This window comes from Danio rerio, chromosome 15 (assembly GCF_049306965.1).
Source record: "Danio rerio strain Tuebingen ecotype United States chromosome 15, GRCz12tu, whole genome shotgun sequence".
NCBI classification, from domain to species: Eukaryota; Metazoa; Chordata; class Actinopteri; order Cypriniformes; family Danionidae; genus Danio; species Danio rerio.
This window is the reverse complement of record NC_133190.1, coordinates 32852350-32870617: the sequence shown is the minus strand read 5'-3', so window position 1 is coordinate 32870617 and position 18268 is coordinate 32852350. Positions and strand designations below refer to the sequence as shown.

The window sequence follows — 18268 nt, the reverse complement described above, 5'->3', positions numbered from 1 at the left end:
ATATTTATGTTAATACCAAAACACTAATATCTGAGTCACTGACAGAACATCTGAGAGTCTAAGAAAGACATTTAAATAATAAGAATTTATTAAAAATAATAATGAAAAAATATAATAATTTAAAAAATCTGTTACATTACATTGACTGTTATTAAATATAATCATTAAAGGGGTGCTCCACAGTGTATTTTTAAGGCTTGGTTGTGTTTATAAGATGCAAAGCAATGTGTGCTCATGCTTCATATGTAAAAAATCAGGTTATTTTTCATATATCTTATTTTGATTATACACAGCTACTCTGCTAACATGAAAACGACTGTCATATTTTATAGTTCCTCTGAAAGGCCCACCCTCAAGAGGCTCTGATTAGTCAGCTATCATAATGTGCTGTGATTCGCAGATTAGCTCCACAACACGCCCCACAGGCACATACTTTAGCACTGTGCAACCACATTCAGTCAGAGTAGCTGTTAGCAGGGTTAGCTGCCTGAATCAGACAGAAAAATGTAGCGCACAGTTGAACCTCACGCCTGCTCTCTAAAATAAAATCTGACAAGTGTCTTTCACATATATTCAGAATAAGCATGTGTAGGTAATATAAAATGTTCTCATATCTTTTGCAGATGTTTACATCGGTTTGATGGATAAATATAAATCTGTAGCTAAATTGTTTGCCCCAAAACATGTAATTGTATTTTACATTCTTGTTTACGTCCTTGCTACAACATACCGTTAACGCTAGAAACGGTGCATGTAATGGATCAATTTTAACAAATTAAAACGCTTACAGATTGTGGCTCACAATCCACATCTTCGTCGGCTGGAAGAGTTTTTAGCCAAATCCAGCACTAAACTGGGAGAGATTCTGGAAGCTGACCTTTGTCAAATGCTAGCTATATACTTAATAATTCTCAGGAACATAATTAAAATGAAACTGTACGCACTTCTCTCTTTGTGTCGTGTCCTTTGGATACCCAAATACAGAAACAGAAGAAGCTCTGTGAAAATAGCAGCGTTTTGACGGCATTTTAGCTTTCTCTGCTGTGACATTACAGCACCTCTGGCCACGCTCCTTTGCTGCGCAGGGTACAGTATGTGCGTGAGGTGAATGCACGTACCCGGAAGCCCTTGTGATCTCACTATCCCGGATGTAATTTTCTGTAGTCCCCAAATTTGTTCGCTGAAGACTTTGCTAAGCTAAAATCAATTGTTTTATAGGCGATATGTAAAAATATTTATGTTAATAACAGAGTTAATATCTGAGTTACTGACAGAACATTTAAGAGTCTAAGAAAGACATTTAAAAAATAAAAATAAATAGTAAGTAATGAAAATAAAGTTAAGGATAAATTAATTAAATAAAAAAATTATAAAAGATAAATTAAAAAGTTAAAATGTAAAAATGTTACGTTTACATACTTTATACATTACATGACTTTTTATTTATCATTTTAAAAAATAAAAAAAATAAAAATACATTTTTAATACCTAATGTTATCTGATAATTAATACGGAACAGATTTATCCTTCATCCCTGGTATTGTTTAAAGCATATAATGCACTAATGAGCCATTGAGTTTCAGGATGCTGCTTTGCTGGGTTTTGAAGGACTGACCTGTTTGTGTGGTCCTCTGAGAATGTGAGCTCTGGCCCCCTCACAGGCCGTCCTCATGGCCTCCAGAGATGGCGTCCCTAGCAGATCTGTGATCAGGTCCAGCTAGAATAGTGCAAGAAGAGGACAGCACATGAGCGATGGATACTAAATCAATATTCAGTACTAATGCAAACATAAAACAAGCTCGTCCACCAGAAAATCATTTTTAGACACTATCAAATTTATTTAATTATTTATGTATTTTATATATTTTTTATTGTATGCCCACATTCACAAAATATTAACATCAAAATGTATAAATGTGTTACAGAGTGTACAGTCTTCAAAATGGAATGTAACAAAGAAATTAATATATATATAAAAAATAAATAAATAGGCAAAAAATAAAGTACAATCACACAATTTTAGAGCAGTCTTTAAGTGGAGGTTGTAACAAAAATTGTAAATGAATGACAAGGATCCTGTGTTAATTTAAGCAAGCTCTTTTATGTATTCCAAAAGGGGAGACCAAATTGACCTTAATGTTTGTCATGGGTAAGTTCTAATGGTAGCCATGTAGCAATTTGTGATATCCACATTTTGGATTATTTAATTATTTTTAATACATATATTTCTTAATATCTTTGGTCTAAGAAAATCATAAGGCTTTTCCTGTATACTGTACCACATGTACAGTGCATACGTATATAGTTAAAATCTAAATTATTGGACTTCCTGTGATTTCTTTATTCTTTTTAAAATTTTTAGCAAATTATGTTTAACAGATCAAGGAATTTTTCACAGTATGTCTGATAATATTTTTTTCTTATTTGTCTTGTTTCAGCTAGAATAAAAGCAGTGTTTAATGAAAAAAAAGGTCAATATTATTAGCCTGCTTAAGCACAATTTTTTTGGTTTGTCAACCAAACAAACCATCGTTATAACTTGCCTAATTAACCCAGTTAAGCATTTGAATGTCACTTTAAGCTGAATACTAGTATCTTGAAAAATATCTAGTAAAATATGATGTACTGTCATCATGGCAAAGATAAAAATCAGTTATTAGAAATTAGTTATTTTAATTAGTTAGAGCCCTCTCATTCACCCGGCGCAAGGCGCGACGCAATTGTTGTTTGCTAGTTTCAGCTTGGCGCAAGAGTCGTTTTGACATTTTGCAGCACGCTGTTTAAATAGTAAATGCAATTGCGCTCATATGTGCGCCCATAGGCGTTCTGGTCTAAAAAAGAAAATGTGTTAAGACGCATTGCTGGCGCGTTGCTATTTTGAGGAACTAAAATTTTCTGTTCAATAGACCAGCGGAGGGGTGGTCTAAAGTCCAGCGCAGAGTACGTTAGTTGTGAACCTCGCTTAAACATTGCTTAATACACACACAGGATGTACAGCAATACGCATATCTTTACAAATGAAAAATTATTAAAAGATTAAAATATTACAAAAAATATTATTTTCTAGCCTTCATAAATATAAAAACCAACGCCTCCATGTCTTCTTTATCTCTGGGGGCTTTTTCATTTTATTCATGACAATTTGCTTTTGTATAATGTTATTATTACAAGCAGTATTTGCTGTAAATTAGAGCTAAATTAAGAAATAGTTTTGAAACAAATCTTTGCGTTAAATAAACGAAATTAATTATGTATGAGCTAATGGATGTATTTGCGTACAACGTACTATGCACGAGAGTGAAAGTGAAAAGTCATTCTCTCATTCTCGCGCTGTAGATGCTCTGATTAACTGTTTTCTCTCTAGTGAAGCGTTCAGTTTTTCCACTTATAAAGTCAGCCATATAAATAGCAAATGCGCTATGGTGCGACGCAACTGACTCTAAAGGGAATGGGAGATGAGACTCTGATTGGTTTATTCTCATAACACACCTATAACTCATTAAGAGAATAAGCTCAACCCTGTTAGATCATGCGAGATGACGCAAAGCGGATTTTTCTGTCTTTAAAATAGCAGAAGTGAATTCTGACACGCCCTTAATGCTTGCGCCCTGTGCTTTGGACTTTGCGCCTGGATCGTCAAAATAGAGCTGTTTAAAAATGTGCTTAAAAAAATGTTTCCATTAAACAGAAAGTTGGGAAAACCGTACATGGGGGCTAATATTTCAGGAGGGTTAATAATTCTGACTTCAACTATATATGCAACAAAAAAAATTGAAAGACCTAATTTAAAATACACAAATTGACACAATATGCTACTGTACATTGAGAAAAAGGAGGACAAAGAGAAAACTATACTAGATATTTCAGTCTGTACATAAACTAGAGCAGAACCGTGCTCAAGTAAATCCAATTCTTTACTGAAGAGAATTTAATGAGCCTTAAAGGGAATGTCGATGTGCTGTGGGTGCATATTTAGGACACATACACACGTGCGCACATGCATGCACGGACATAAGCAAACACTCATGCACAGATACTTTGGGTTTTCATGTTTTATGATGACTTCCCATATAGATGTAATGATTTTTTATTCCATCACGTGGTCTTGTTTCTAAATGGAACAACAAGTGGTGATAGTGCTGTTTCTGCTCCCTTCATACACTCAGTAGTGGAGGACAGAGGGCTTCTGGGTCACGGCCACACTGCAGCCTTGAGCTGGCCTCGCTCTCATTAACAGGCCAATACCACATTTACTGCCAAAAATACCTTACAGTCACATTAGTGTTCATGATCTTCTGTTTTTATGAGTAATGGCGTAAAGATGGATGTCTATAGGAGCACTACTAACATTTCTTGAGTTTTTTTTAAATTAATCAGTCTGATTCTTTTTTTTTTTTAAATAAAATTTTTTATATTTGTGAAAAAAATGTAATTAAATGAGCTACAAGCAAACATTTTAAAACATGTCAATTAAACTGCATATGATGTTCAAATAAATTCTATATGTGCTGTCAAAGGTCTGGTATAAGTTAATCATTATTTAAATATTAATTTATTAAGGAATATAGTTAATTATTTATTAATAAAGTCATTGTTATTAATAAACAAATGGAGGTTTTTATACTCCTGATACTAATATAAAAACTGTAAATATAATACTACACCTATTAACTATTATAAAAAACATCAATTTATTTATACATAAATAATATATTATATTAAATATAAACTATTATTTCTATTATAATATGATTAACATTAGAATTTAATGTATAATATAATAATTACACAAACTAATACATTTTAAATAATAAACTATTAATTAATTATAATTAATAAATTCTAATTAAAACAATACAGGTCCCACTTTATATTAATTGGCCTTAACTAATATATACTTAAAAAGAAATTAATCATTTGTTACAATGCATTTACTGTGTTTTTACAATGTAATTTTTGATTGATTAAATACAATAGACTGTAAAAAATATGGATGTAGAATCTGTGACGTCACCTATAGGTTTCTGAAGCATGCAAAAGAAGCTACAAGTTCTTCAGTTACTTCTATGTTTGCTTCACAAGGGACAGTGGGAGGTTGCCGCTTGTTAAATACCTACATGTAATTACATCTGTAATTAATTTCTGTAGGTGACGCGGTGGTGCAGCAGCTAGTGCTGTCGCCTCACAGCAAGAAGGTCACTGGTTCGAGCCTCGGCTGGGTCAGTTGGCATTTCTGTGTGGAGTTTGCATGTTCTTCCTGCGGTTGCGTGGGTTTCCTCCGGTTTCCCCCACAGTCCAAAGACATGTGATACAGGTGAACTGGGTAGGCTAAATTGTCTGTAGTGTATGAGTGTGAATGAGTGTGTATGGATGTTTCCCAGAGATGGGTTGCAGATGGAAGGGCATCCGCTGCATAAAACATATGCTGGATAAGTTGGCGGTTCATTTTGCTGTGGCGACCCCAGATTAATAAAGATATTAAGCCAAAAATAAAAATAATGAATGAATTAATTTCTGCAATTACATTTATAATTACACTGTTGACCCATCGTTTTCACCTTATCCCATCCCTAAACCTACCCATACCACCATGCATGTCCCTGACACTACCCCTATCCCAACCCAAGAGCACCATAAGTGTTCTGAAATGCATCATAAACACATTAAATACATTGTATTTATTTTTGGATGCAAAGTACAGTTAAGGTCACTTGATATATAGTGGGATAAAATTGATAGATTATTTATTCAATGTTGCTGTTCCTACAGAAGTTACCAGCCAAATGGTTAGTAACTATTTTGTTTGCTCACCAAAGATAATTCTGACTCGCATGTGGCACTTGTCGAGTGTTAATTTTGCCCCTTCTAAAGCAGCTGACTCCCCTCTTAGCTTAACACATCCGACAGGCCTAATGATTCACAATCGCACTGCTGTGAGAGCAGTTTAAAGATTCCCTTACAACGTGTAGCACTGCAGACTGAGAGTTTAGGGAGATCATCAATATCAGCAGGTTTATATACACGCCAATATACTGATAACTCAAAAAGCAGCATACTGAAATAACCCATTATCCCAGTTTACATGTAAACCAAGAAGCTCACAAAGCAAGTTAACAACATCTATAGAAGACTTCTGGTTCTCTACAAGAGAGTCTGCTTCTCTCAAGGTTTTTTTTCTTCACTCCTATCAGGTGAAGTTTTTTTCCCTCTCCGCTGTCACCACTGGCTCGCATCGTTCAGGATTGGTAGAGCTACCAATCAATGAATTTGCTCTTCAGTGTTTGAACTCTCAGTAATGATTGTAAATCACACTGAACTGAGCTAAACTGAACTGAACTGAACTTAAACACTAAAAACTGAACTACACTATGTAAAGCTGCTTTGACACAATCTACATTGTAAAAGCGCTATACAAATAAAGCTGAATTGAATTGAACTTCATTAAAAAATCAAATCTTTCCATAATCACATCCTAATTATTTCATTTGTAATGTGTGTTGCCATGGTTAATCATTAAAAACTAAAGAAGATAACTGCAACATGTCTGTGTGAATCTTACAACCAATAAAAGCCAATTATCAGCATTTCTCATACTGTAAATGATGAATCATTTTGATTGTACCACTTCTACTCAAATGCATTAAATTAAAACAATGAAAACCTGATCAAAGCTTTTACATTCATTTATTTTCTTGTCAGCTAAGCCCTTTTATTAATTTCAGCGGAATGAACCGCCAATTTAACCAGCAAGTTTTTATGCAGCGGATGCCCTTCCAGCCGCAACCCATCTCTGGGAAACATCCACACACACATTCACACACACTCACACACTATGGACAATTTAGCCTACCCAATTCACCTGTACCACATGTCTTTGGACTGTGGGGGAAACCGGAGCACCCAGAGAAAACCCACGCGAACGCAGGGAGAACATTCAAACTCCACACAGAAACGCCAACTGAGCCGAGGCTCAAACCAGCGACCTTCTTGCTGTGAGGCAACAGCAGTACCTACTGCGCCACTGCTTCGCCAAGCTTTTACATGCTTAGAAAAATTTGGGCAAGGGGCAAAAATCTAACTGTGATGATCTGTTTATGCTTAAATTCTGCATGAAATCAACATTTACAATTATTCACTGCAGGTTAATTAAAAAAAAAGTTTTGGTAAACTGACGATTTGCTTCCACTCTAAAAGTTCTATTTAGATGATGTCAGTTTGATGGGCCTGGATGAAATACGCTAAGCCACTCCTCTTCAACTCCCCATACACTTTACAGACTATTCATATGCATGCAAATACACTAGTCTGGAAACACAAGCTTATGCGACAAGTTTTACATTCCAAAGTTCAAGCTTGGTGAACTCTGACCTACAAATTTGCATATGGGCATATTGCATATTGGCCAATAGAAGATCAAGTGACCTCTCTGTACTGAAATTTGTTCAGTACAGTATTTGAAAGTATGTAGCAATCACTTGTTTTGTTTGTGCCATATCATTTTGTTTTATTCTGCCCTTTTTTGCAGCACTAACCGACAGAATATACTGATAAACTATATTATATCGAATCATGATCAAATTTATGTCGATAACAATAGCCGCTTTTCCACTATCGTGCTGAATCGTTCTTTAAACAGAACTGTTCCATTCCGTGCCAAACCGGGCCAGACAGCACGGATACGGTTTCATTTTCCACTGTCGTACTGCGACAAAGCTCTTTAAAACATTACACAAAACGCATCAGTAGTTGCCTTGGTAACGCAATGTAAACGGCTCCTTTTGTTCAATTAAAGTTAAATAAGAGCCGAAACTTTTTTTTTTTTCATAAAAGCAAAAGCAACCATATGTGACTAAACACTGTTATTCTAAATGTGCACCCCTATTTATTTATATGTTGCGCAGCTCTGGCTAAATTTTATTTGGAGGGAAAATGACCAAAATGTAACGTGATGATTGAAAATAATTGAAGGGGAAATAAATAATATTTAAAATCTCTGAACATAACAGAAAAATAAACAATGATAAGACAACAATAATAGTGCATTTGCATTATAGTGGCAGAAATATAATTTTGGACAGGCCTTGTCAAAGGTGAGCGGGCACTTTCACAAAAACACAGCACATAAATTATTTCATTTTTAACAATTAATTAAATTACACTGCGTTTTTATATCAAAAGTTGATAATGATATAAAATATACTACATTTTGATGGTAAAATGAAACCAATTAAGCGCTGGTTGTTATTTGTTTTACTATTCAAACATTAAATAACGAATGCAGCAAGTGAAAAAAAAAACGAATATGAATCAACACATATATTGCAGGATTTAAAGCATACAAAGCACTATTATATTTAGCAAAATGCTGCTCTATTATCTTTTTATTTTAATCATTTTATTTTTATTATTATAATAATTTTGTGTTCATAATTAACTAACAAGCTGTAGGCGAATTATTGCTAGACGTTTTAGAAAATATTTGCATAGCTATATTAAAGATCACCACAAAAAAACAAAAACACAGAAACATGTTACATGCCTCATAAATGTCATATAACTTATGTAAAACTGAATCATATAATTGCCTATAGCTGAAATGATAAAAATTGCTCATTTTATTTTTATAAAACATTTGTCAAAACGTAGCTATTGATATTTTTGAGTAAAAGCAATACTGACATTTAAGAATCCATATTTATTTAATTCATTCATTCTTTTGACTTGTTTATTAGTGCATATGCTATAATATAAATCATACAACAGTACCTTGGACAGTTACAGTGCCGCTCCGTAAAGCTTTCAAGCAAAGTCTTTTGGACGGCCGACATTACAACACGAACACGCCGTCCTTCAGGTGGTCTCGCCGGTATTAACAAGCTGTCCTGGCTTTGAATTAAAAAGTGCAATTATTTCCTCGTTGTTAAAAGAGTCTGCAAGTTCGTGTTCCATGGATATAGTGATGTTGTTGTGGAATTTGGACATCGACGATGCAAAGCGTGACTTTATTCGCTTTATTCGATGCGCAGCAGGAAAAAAAAGTCAGCAGCGCAAGTCGCTGGCATGTCTCTCCTCTCCCGGATCAGAGCGAGTTTTGTGCTGTGAAATACAGCGCTGCGTGCAATAAACTCACTTTCAGGCAGGCGAAGAAGGGTCTGTATTAAAGTCAATAAAATAATAACTTTAATGAATAAAATATCTTCGTAAAAATGTGATGAGTTATTCACTTCTCTGCCAAAGACTACGCTATGGTTTTAAAACCCTTTTCAAACTGTATCGTTTAGACCTGGATCATTATTTTATATTAAATGTACTGTAGTTTATTGAGGATGTCTGATGACTAGCGCGCTTCTGCTGAGCCAGCTGTGGTAGCTTAGCAACCGAGTCGCGACGTCAACACACAGAATCTGTCAGCACAGTTCAGCACGGTTGTCTAACCGTGCCGAGAATTCCGGGCCGAGAACGGTTTGTAATCGTGTCGCGCCGTTCCAGGCTCAGTGGAGAAACAACCGTAACCGTACCGAAGTGTTCTTAGAACGGTTTGGCACGATAGTGGAAAAGCAGCTAATGATAAGCTCTGGACTTTTTACTCTATATTGATCTGAGAGCCAATCACACTGCAGAAATGTGCAACAATGGAAATCTTAAAGTGTGTTGATATTAGAGATGCAATTAACTTTTAGCCACCAAAAACTTATCAGCCGAAAATATGTTTCGCCAATTAACGGACCTTCTATTTTTGTGGCTTCAGTCATTGTTGGGGTACTCTTAAATCTGGAAGCATTAACGACTCACATTAAAAGTTGAAGTCAGAATTATTAGCCCCCCTTTGAATTTAGCTTTTATTACACATTTTAAGGTCAAAATAATTAGCCCCATTAAGCTTTATTTGTCTTTAGATTGACTACAGAACAAACCATCATTATACAATAACTTGCCTTATTACCCTAATCTGCCTAGATAGCCTAGTTAAGCCTTTGTATGTCACTTTAAGTAGTTAAGCCTTTATATGTCACTTTAAGCTGTATAGAAGTATCTTGAAAATATCTGGTAAAATTTTATTTACTTTCATCATGGGAAAAATAAAATAAATCAGTTATTAGAAGTGAGTAACTAAAACTATTATGTTTAGAAATGTGGGTAAAAATAAACAGGGGGACAAATAATTCTGACTTCAACTGTATATTGTTATCGTTCAATTTGGAAAATAATTATCGAGATTGCATTTTTGCCATATCGCCCAGCCCTATGTTCAAACTTTAAATGTGACCACAGCTTTACTTTGTTGCGAGAGAAAGAAACAACTAAAAACCCATCTCTTCTGTGATCACCTGAACTCCTGTAAACAAAACCAGGACCCTGTCTTCTTTCCACCCAACCACACCGCACGACTCTTAACCGACACTTTAACCGACACAAGTTTTTGCCCACTTGCACCAAACACTTTATTATAATCAAAACAAGTGAGTGGGGTTGACAAACTACCCGTAGAAACACTCTTCTCTCTTTAAAAATCACTCCACATTCCTTAATCTAGCACTTAATTCTTTGAGCACTAACAGTACCTTCTATAATTAGCACTTCTTGCGTGTATTGTCTCTTCTAGTTGAATCACGGAATGACCTCCCCTAGATGCAAGTCACTTTGGACAAAAGCGTCTGCTAAATGACTAAATGTAAATGTAAGTAGGAGTTCAAAAATAAACCTCCACCCCCAACTCAATATTCCATTTCAGTTGCAAATACATAATCATACTGAAATAAAAATCTCTAGCAACCTCCAGTTTACACCGACTTTCAAGTTGTTAATACATTTTTACATGCCTATATGCATTGTGGGCTTATTGTGTAAGACTTTGTTAGCAAATGCACTCATTGTGAGCAAAACGTTTTCCTAGATCAATCATGTGACTTCAGGGACAATAAAAAATTTCAATACAGGACTACATTCTGCATTGAGATCCAGATGGAGCAGAAGATGAGCGTAGGTGAATACCTGTTGGATGGGACTCTGGGCCTGGAAAAGGATGCGTCGGCCGAGCAGCTCAGCAAAAATGCAGCCCACAGACCAGATGTCGATGGCGTTGGAGTAATGTCTGCTCCCCATGAGGATCTCCGGCGCTCTGTAGTACTGCGTCACCACCTCCTGGGTCATGTGACGTGACTCGTCCAGCTCCTCCACCCGCGCCAGGCCAAAGTCACAGATCTGAAAAACAAGTTTACAACATTATTAAACATTTACAAAATTATTATTTTTTGCTATGTTATACTATTTATTGTCTAGGGTTATTTCTGTTGGAACCAACCCAGTGGCGTAGCGCAAAATGCGGAGGCCCCCCTGCAGGGATCGCTGACGGGGGCCCCTGATGAAGGGGGGGGGGGATACGTCATACGTCAATTTGCATATCACTGACGTCTTCACGTTCTACCGTTTCTGTTTAACAGCCTATGGTTAATAAAGGGGTATTTATAATTGCACTACACTTTATATAAGCATGTTTATTTAACTAAATTTATTGCTGTTTGAATACAGTATATCATTATAGATGTGTAACGTTAGTGAATGTGCAGTAATCTCTCATATGAAATAAACTCAGAAAGTTCAAAACTCATAAAGTTCAGAAACTGTCACTAAAATATCTGTGTTTGTGAACAAGAAAAGAATAAACGGTCCAAATAAATTGTTAAAATAAAGTAGAAGTAGATCGGTTTGACTGTACAAGGGAAAAACCTTCACACTGCCTGTGCTAAATCATTTGTCGTCGGTACGCAGAGGGGTGATCTGCTCTCGAGCTGCAGGTGGGAGAGGCTGCTGTACGAGGACTGACTGGGCCGCCTGTCAGTGCTGTGAGGCGGGGGAGGGGCCGGCGGCATCACACGCAGCTCATTGAGAAGAGTAGGGACGGTACAGTATGGACAAATGACAGTCTAAAAAATCTCCAATAACACACAAAAAAGTCGCTAGATTTGTCGCTAGGGGGGTCTGAAAAGTCGCTAAATATAGTGACAAAGTCGCTAAGTTGGCAACATTGGCTGCAAGCAATCAGAATGAAGTAGTCCACCGCTTGAGAGGTGTTCAGAGAACACAGACGTGTGAACTTTGGTTCCGACCACAGTTGTTCCCAAGAGTTTATTGAAAATCACGACGACGCGGGGCCCCCTAATCACGCGGGGCCCCCCCGCGGTGCGTGCCCTGCGGGCCCGTCCGCTACGCCACTGAACCAACCCAGGATCATTCTGAAAACGTAGCCCCGCGGGTGTTTCTGGAGACCGTGATTTACGTAGCCGGAGGTACGTATGGCTGCATTTCATTTTTATAAGCGAACGCTACGGGGCGGTGTGACACCACTCCTCTTCTGGGTTAATTGGAACTGTAGAGCCAATGCTATGAAATTTTGTTTTGTTTATACGTACATGTGAATGACAATAAAGTGCTTATTTCTTACTATTTACACTTACTATTAGCTCAAAGGGTGTCCTATTTTTATATATGTTTAAAATACTAATAAAAATTTATTCTAGTATAGTTTTACTTTCAATTGTAAATTATAAAATATTTTAATTAATGTGTACTTTACAGATTTTTATATTTTCATTAGTTATATTATTAAAATACAAAGGATAATAATTACATAATCTATTTAAATGTAAATATTAACATTATAATCCACTAATTTTCTTTTTTTTTTTTTTTGGCTAAGTTTCTTTGTTAGTCTGGGGTCGCCACAGCGGAATGAACCACCAAATTATCCAGCATGTTTTACGCAGCAGATATACTAGCAAAACACTAGCAAACACCCATACATTACTGCATTCACACACATACACTACGGCCAATTTAGCTTATTCAAATCACCTGTACCGCATGTCTTTGGACTGTGGGGGAAACCTGGAGCACCCGGAGGAAACCCATGTGAACACGAGGCGAACATGCAAACTCCATAAAATATTACAATAATATTAAAACATAATAATATAAAATACAAATGAAATATACATTTTATTTTTAATATTAATATCAATTAATAATTTACAAAATATACTTTATTTATAAAAGATAAATCCTTTCAGTTAATGTGTACTATATTTATATTTAAATTTTCATTAATGTTCATTCATTCATTGATTTTCCTTCGGCTTAGTCCCTTTATTCATCAGGGGTCGCCACAGCGGAATCAACTGCCAACTAATCCAGCATATGTTTTACACAGCGGATGCCCTTCCAGCTGCAATCTAGTACTGGAAAACATCCATACACACTAATTTACACTCATACACTAGGGCAAATTAATTTTATTCAATTCAATTATCTTATGACCGGAAAACCGGAGCACCCAGAGAAAACCCATGCCAACACAAAGAGAAAATGCTAACTCCACACAACAATGCCAACTGACACAGGTGGGACTCAAACCAGCGATCTTCTTGCTGTGGAGCGACAGTCTATTATGCTTAGAAATGTGTTGAAAAAATCTTCACCGTTAAACAAAAAATTGAGAAAAAAATAAGCAAAATTCAACTAATAATTTAGGAGGGCTAATCATTTTGACTTCAACTGTATGTATTATTAATGAATAATTACAAAAAATGAATACTTTTTTATTATAATGTATGTATAAAAATAAACATTTAAATATTAATTCAGTGAGTCACTAAGCATCCACATTATTTATGATGGAGGCACATTTACCTATTTTTCTGTCATTGAACTATTATCTATTTATGAAGGTGTGCTTTCAGAAATCCAGTGCAATTGCATTGGCTGTAAATATATTGACAGAAATGAGAAGATCCCCTTTTTAATAAATCCCACAATAAGACCGAAATTAGCTGGAGAGGCTCATTCACATTTTAACCACAGAGATAAACAATAAAAGCTCTATAAAAACAAAACCCAATTTCCAATCATCTTGAGCTGCTTGAGCGCTCCTAGGAAATAAATAAATGAGAAAAATATCTGTGCCTGCTTTCTCCACCCTCTTGAAGGAAAGAAGGGCTTAGTATGAATTACTAACAATTTACTCAAGAGCTCCACCCTGTTCATCCCAGTGGCCTGATTTCAGGAGCTCCCACAAGACAAATTCACATCCTGCAATAAAGCTTGAACATGCACTTTATTGGACTGATTTCCGGTGTCCATTTCTTCCATGCAAATAGAAATAACACCATTTATAGAAAACATGATAGTCTGGTAAGATGTTGCAATGTGTTTGCTTGCTAGGGTGTTGCTAGGTGGCTACTAACAAATGAAAACACTTAGGTTTATGTTTATAAAGTCAGCTCTCTGTGCATTTATTAATATTAAAATCGAATAAAGAATGATAATTGGAAATATCAAAATATCCTTTAAAATCTATGAAGTGAAATTATGAAGTGTCACGGTGGCGCAGTGGGTAGCAAGATCGCCTCACAGCAAAAAGGTTGCTGGTTCAAGCCCCGCCTGGGTCAGATGACATTTCTGTGTGGAGTTCTCCATGTTCACCTGGGTTTTCTCCGGGTGCTCCAGTTTCCTCCACATTTCAAAGACATACGATACAGGTGAACTGGGTAAGCTAAATTGACCGTAGTGTATGTGTGTGAATGTAAGAGTGTGTGGGTGTTTCCCAGTTATGGGTTGCAGCTGGAAAGGCATCCGCTGTGTAAAAACATATGATGGATAAGTTGGCGGTTCATTCCGCTGTGGTGACCCCAGATGAACAAAGGAACTAAGCCTAAAGAAAAATGAAATAAATTAAATTATTATGAAAACACATTTGCTGTAAGTAATATTTGTGATAATAATAAATATTAACTCGAGTATAACCAGAGTATTACTTATATACAATAAATTCTAAATTAAATAATACAGTATAATATTTTTATATTCCTAAATGATATTAAAATGCACATTATTCATTTATATGCAGTCGAATATATATACATTTATATATATATATATATATATATATATATATATATATATATATATATATATATATATATATATATTTATATATATATATATATATATATATATATATATATATATATATATATATATATATATATATATATATATATATATACACTACACCCACCGGCCAATTTATAAGGTACACCTGTCTAACTGCTTGTTAGCACAAAATTGTAATCAGCCAATCATATTGCAGCAACCTAATGCATTTAGTTATGTAGACATAGTCAAGATGATCAGCTGCAGTTCAATCCGAGCATCAGAATGAGGAAGAATGATGATTTAAGTGACCTTGAATGTAGCATCGTTGTTGGTGCCAGACGGGCTGGTCTGAGTATTTCAAAAACTGCTGATCTACTGGGATTATCATGCACAACCATCTCTAGGGTTTACAGAAAATGGTTCAAAAAAAGAGAAAAATAGGGCACAAATGCCTTGTTGATGCTACAGGTCAGAGGGGAACGGCCAGACTGGTTTGAGCTGATAGAAAGGCAACAGTAACTCAAATAACCACTCGTTACAACCGAGGTATGCAGAAGAGCATCTCTGAACACACAATATGTCGAACCTTGAGGCAGATGGGCTACAGCAGCAGAGGACCACAACAGGTGCCACTCCTGGCAGCTAAGAACAGGAAACTGAGGCTACAATTCTCACAGACTCACCAATAGAAGATTGGAAAAACGTTGCCTGGCCCGATGAGTCTGATTTCCCATCAGATTAAAAAAACTGCTATTTTGTGTTAAATTGATTTTGTGTTGAATCACCTGCATATTTAGGAGCCTCACACAACACATTCATTAATTTTCTTTTTCTTTTTCTTTCTTTTTTCAACTTATCCAGAATACTTTTTTTATCCAGCGAATGCCCCTCCAGCGGCAACCCATCTCTGGGAAACATCCATAGACATTCATTCACACACATACACTACAGACAATTAAGCCTATCCAATTCACCTGTACCGCAAGTCTTTGGACCGGGGGTGGAGCTAGAGCACTAATAGGAAACCCACGTGAACGCAGGGAGAACATGCAAACTCCGCACAGAAACACCAACTGACCCAGCCAAGGCTCGAACCAGCGACCTTCTTGCAGTGAGGCGACAGCACTACCTACTGCATTACTGCGTCACCTTCACACAACACATGCTAACATAAAAAACATGTTATGTAGATAAAATGAAACAAATCTGATCGACTCATCAAAGCAGACTCCAGCACATCTGAGTCAAAGATAAAGTCTGGCACATCTGAGCTGAATGAGGAAAAATGCTCTTCCTTTTGGGAAACGGGGATTAAGGACTAAATGAAGCAGCACAAGCTAAATGATTCCCTCTCTGTGGTCCAACTGCAAAATGTATTCACATGTTCCCCTCAAGCACATACTGTACACCTCTCTAGATCTCCCATATCAGCCCTGTGTCTCTTTCTTACAGCTGAGCTTTTCTCTATGGGATCCAAAATGAAGATTTATGTGAGGAACTGGCTAGATGAATCAATCCCAGAGGGGCCCCTGAGCCAGATCGTGTGTGTGTGTGGAGATCAAGACTGGACACAGACTTAAGAAGAGTCCTGGCTTTTAGAAAGACACAATAAAGGGCCGTAGGCTGGAGAATTTAATGATGGAAAACAGAAGAGCACAAAGACAAAGGAAGAGAGAATAATATAGACTCCCAAATGTCTCACACAAAATGAATGTATTCGGCATCAATACTACTACTTCTACTTCTACTTCTACTACTACTACTAATAATGATAATAATAATAACAGTAATAATAGTTGATATATTAAATTAGTTATTTTCAAAATACACTTTTCTCCTTAATAGAAAAGTGCATAATTTCTCTAGCCTTTAATGTCCAACCCAGGCTCATTCTGAAAACTTAGTCCCGTGGACATTTCTGGAGATCCAGGAAGGTATGTATTTAAAAAAATGCATGGGACTACGTTTTTAGAAAGAGCCTGTGTTGTCAATGTCACATGATCCTGAATTATTTTAATATTCCAATAATGATGATCAAGATTTTCATCATCAATTTTGAATCAGGATTATTTAATGAATAGGAATTTAAAAAATGAAGAAAAAAAAAAAGAAATAAAAAATATACACATTTGATATTTATAATTATAATTAATTAAATATTACACTAAGCATTAAAAATGATTTACATGTTAAATGACAAAATATCTAAAGATTAAAACTGAACTGATTTTGTAAATATACTGTATATTACAGTTTAAAGCAATCAGTGTTATGCAATAAAATAACCAGATATAAAAGTGACACATTCACATCTCCAGTATAATATTGTATAGACTTGTAAATGTATTGCATTTAAGAAGAAGTTTTTGAAAGTATATTTATATTTTGTATATATTTATATTATAGGTGGGCATAGATTCATTTTTTTAATCAAGATTAATCTAGATTAATCTTGGTATTAATCTAGATTAATCTAGATTAAAATGGCTCATTTGAATTCTGCTGAAGGCATTCAGAATATGTGTGCTACCAAAATAATAAGTCTTTGAGAACGGGTTTCTCAAGCCAGGTGGCGCATTATACCAGGGGCTCATCTCCTGTTTCCAAAATGCATCACAAACTGCTTGAGAAACTGTTCTACTATGATAATTGGTGATGAAAAGAAATGATGTTCAATAAGATGTACTTGTGTTTACTAACTCTTTATTTAGTTAAACAGGAATTTTGAACTGTAGGCCTATATAAGCTACAAACAGCGATTTTTGATCACCTTAATCTGACTAGTCATAACTGAACTAAACAGAAATTAAATTAAGACATGTGGAGTATGCACATATTAGTGGCATTATTGAAGTAAACACAGTAGTTTTTAGGACCTTTCGTCATATTTTCCGACAAGATCCACACGCGTCTGTTATTAAAGGACAGCACACACTCACACATAAACACACACACATCGCGAAATGCGGAAGTGTTTTTTCTTACATACGCGCTAATATATCAAGGTGAAAGTCATCATATCTAGCGCAAAATAGACCCAACTTTGAGAATAGATTAATGGCGATATTTTATATCGCACGATAAGAGTCTCGCATTAACGCCAACTAATTTATATATATATATATATATATATATATATATATATATATATATATATATATATATATATATATAATTATTTTATTTTTATTTTTTTGCGATATTCTGCCAGTAACAGAAGTCGACCAGCCTCTTCACCCTTCAACCTTGTGTATTACTCTGCCCACATACAGCAACAAGCAGAGTACAATCTACAGTTTGACATATTGCAGCTGTTAGGCAACATAATGTACTTTTG

At 35.6% G+C, this 18268-nt stretch overlaps 1 protein-coding gene and 1 long non-coding RNA gene across 3 annotated transcripts in view; one reads left to right on the top strand and one right to left on the bottom strand.

The window, feature by feature from the left end:
- nlk2 (nemo-like kinase, type 2) overlaps window positions 1-18268 on the bottom strand; it is a 148696-nt gene that overhangs the window by 29727 nt on the left and 100701 nt on the right. For both annotated transcript variants that reach the window (XM_017350980.4, NM_001113485.2), the window contains 2 exon segments: window positions 10993-11202; window positions 1616-1717 (listed from right to left, as the gene is read on the bottom strand). In XM_017350980.4, the coding sequence (XP_017206469.1) occupies window positions 1616-1717; window positions 10993-11202 (312 nt within the window).
- LOC137487766 (uncharacterized) overlaps window positions 1-18268 on the top strand; it is a 190447-nt gene that overhangs the window by 83038 nt on the left and 89141 nt on the right. The gene's annotated exons all lie outside the window — the stretch shown is intronic.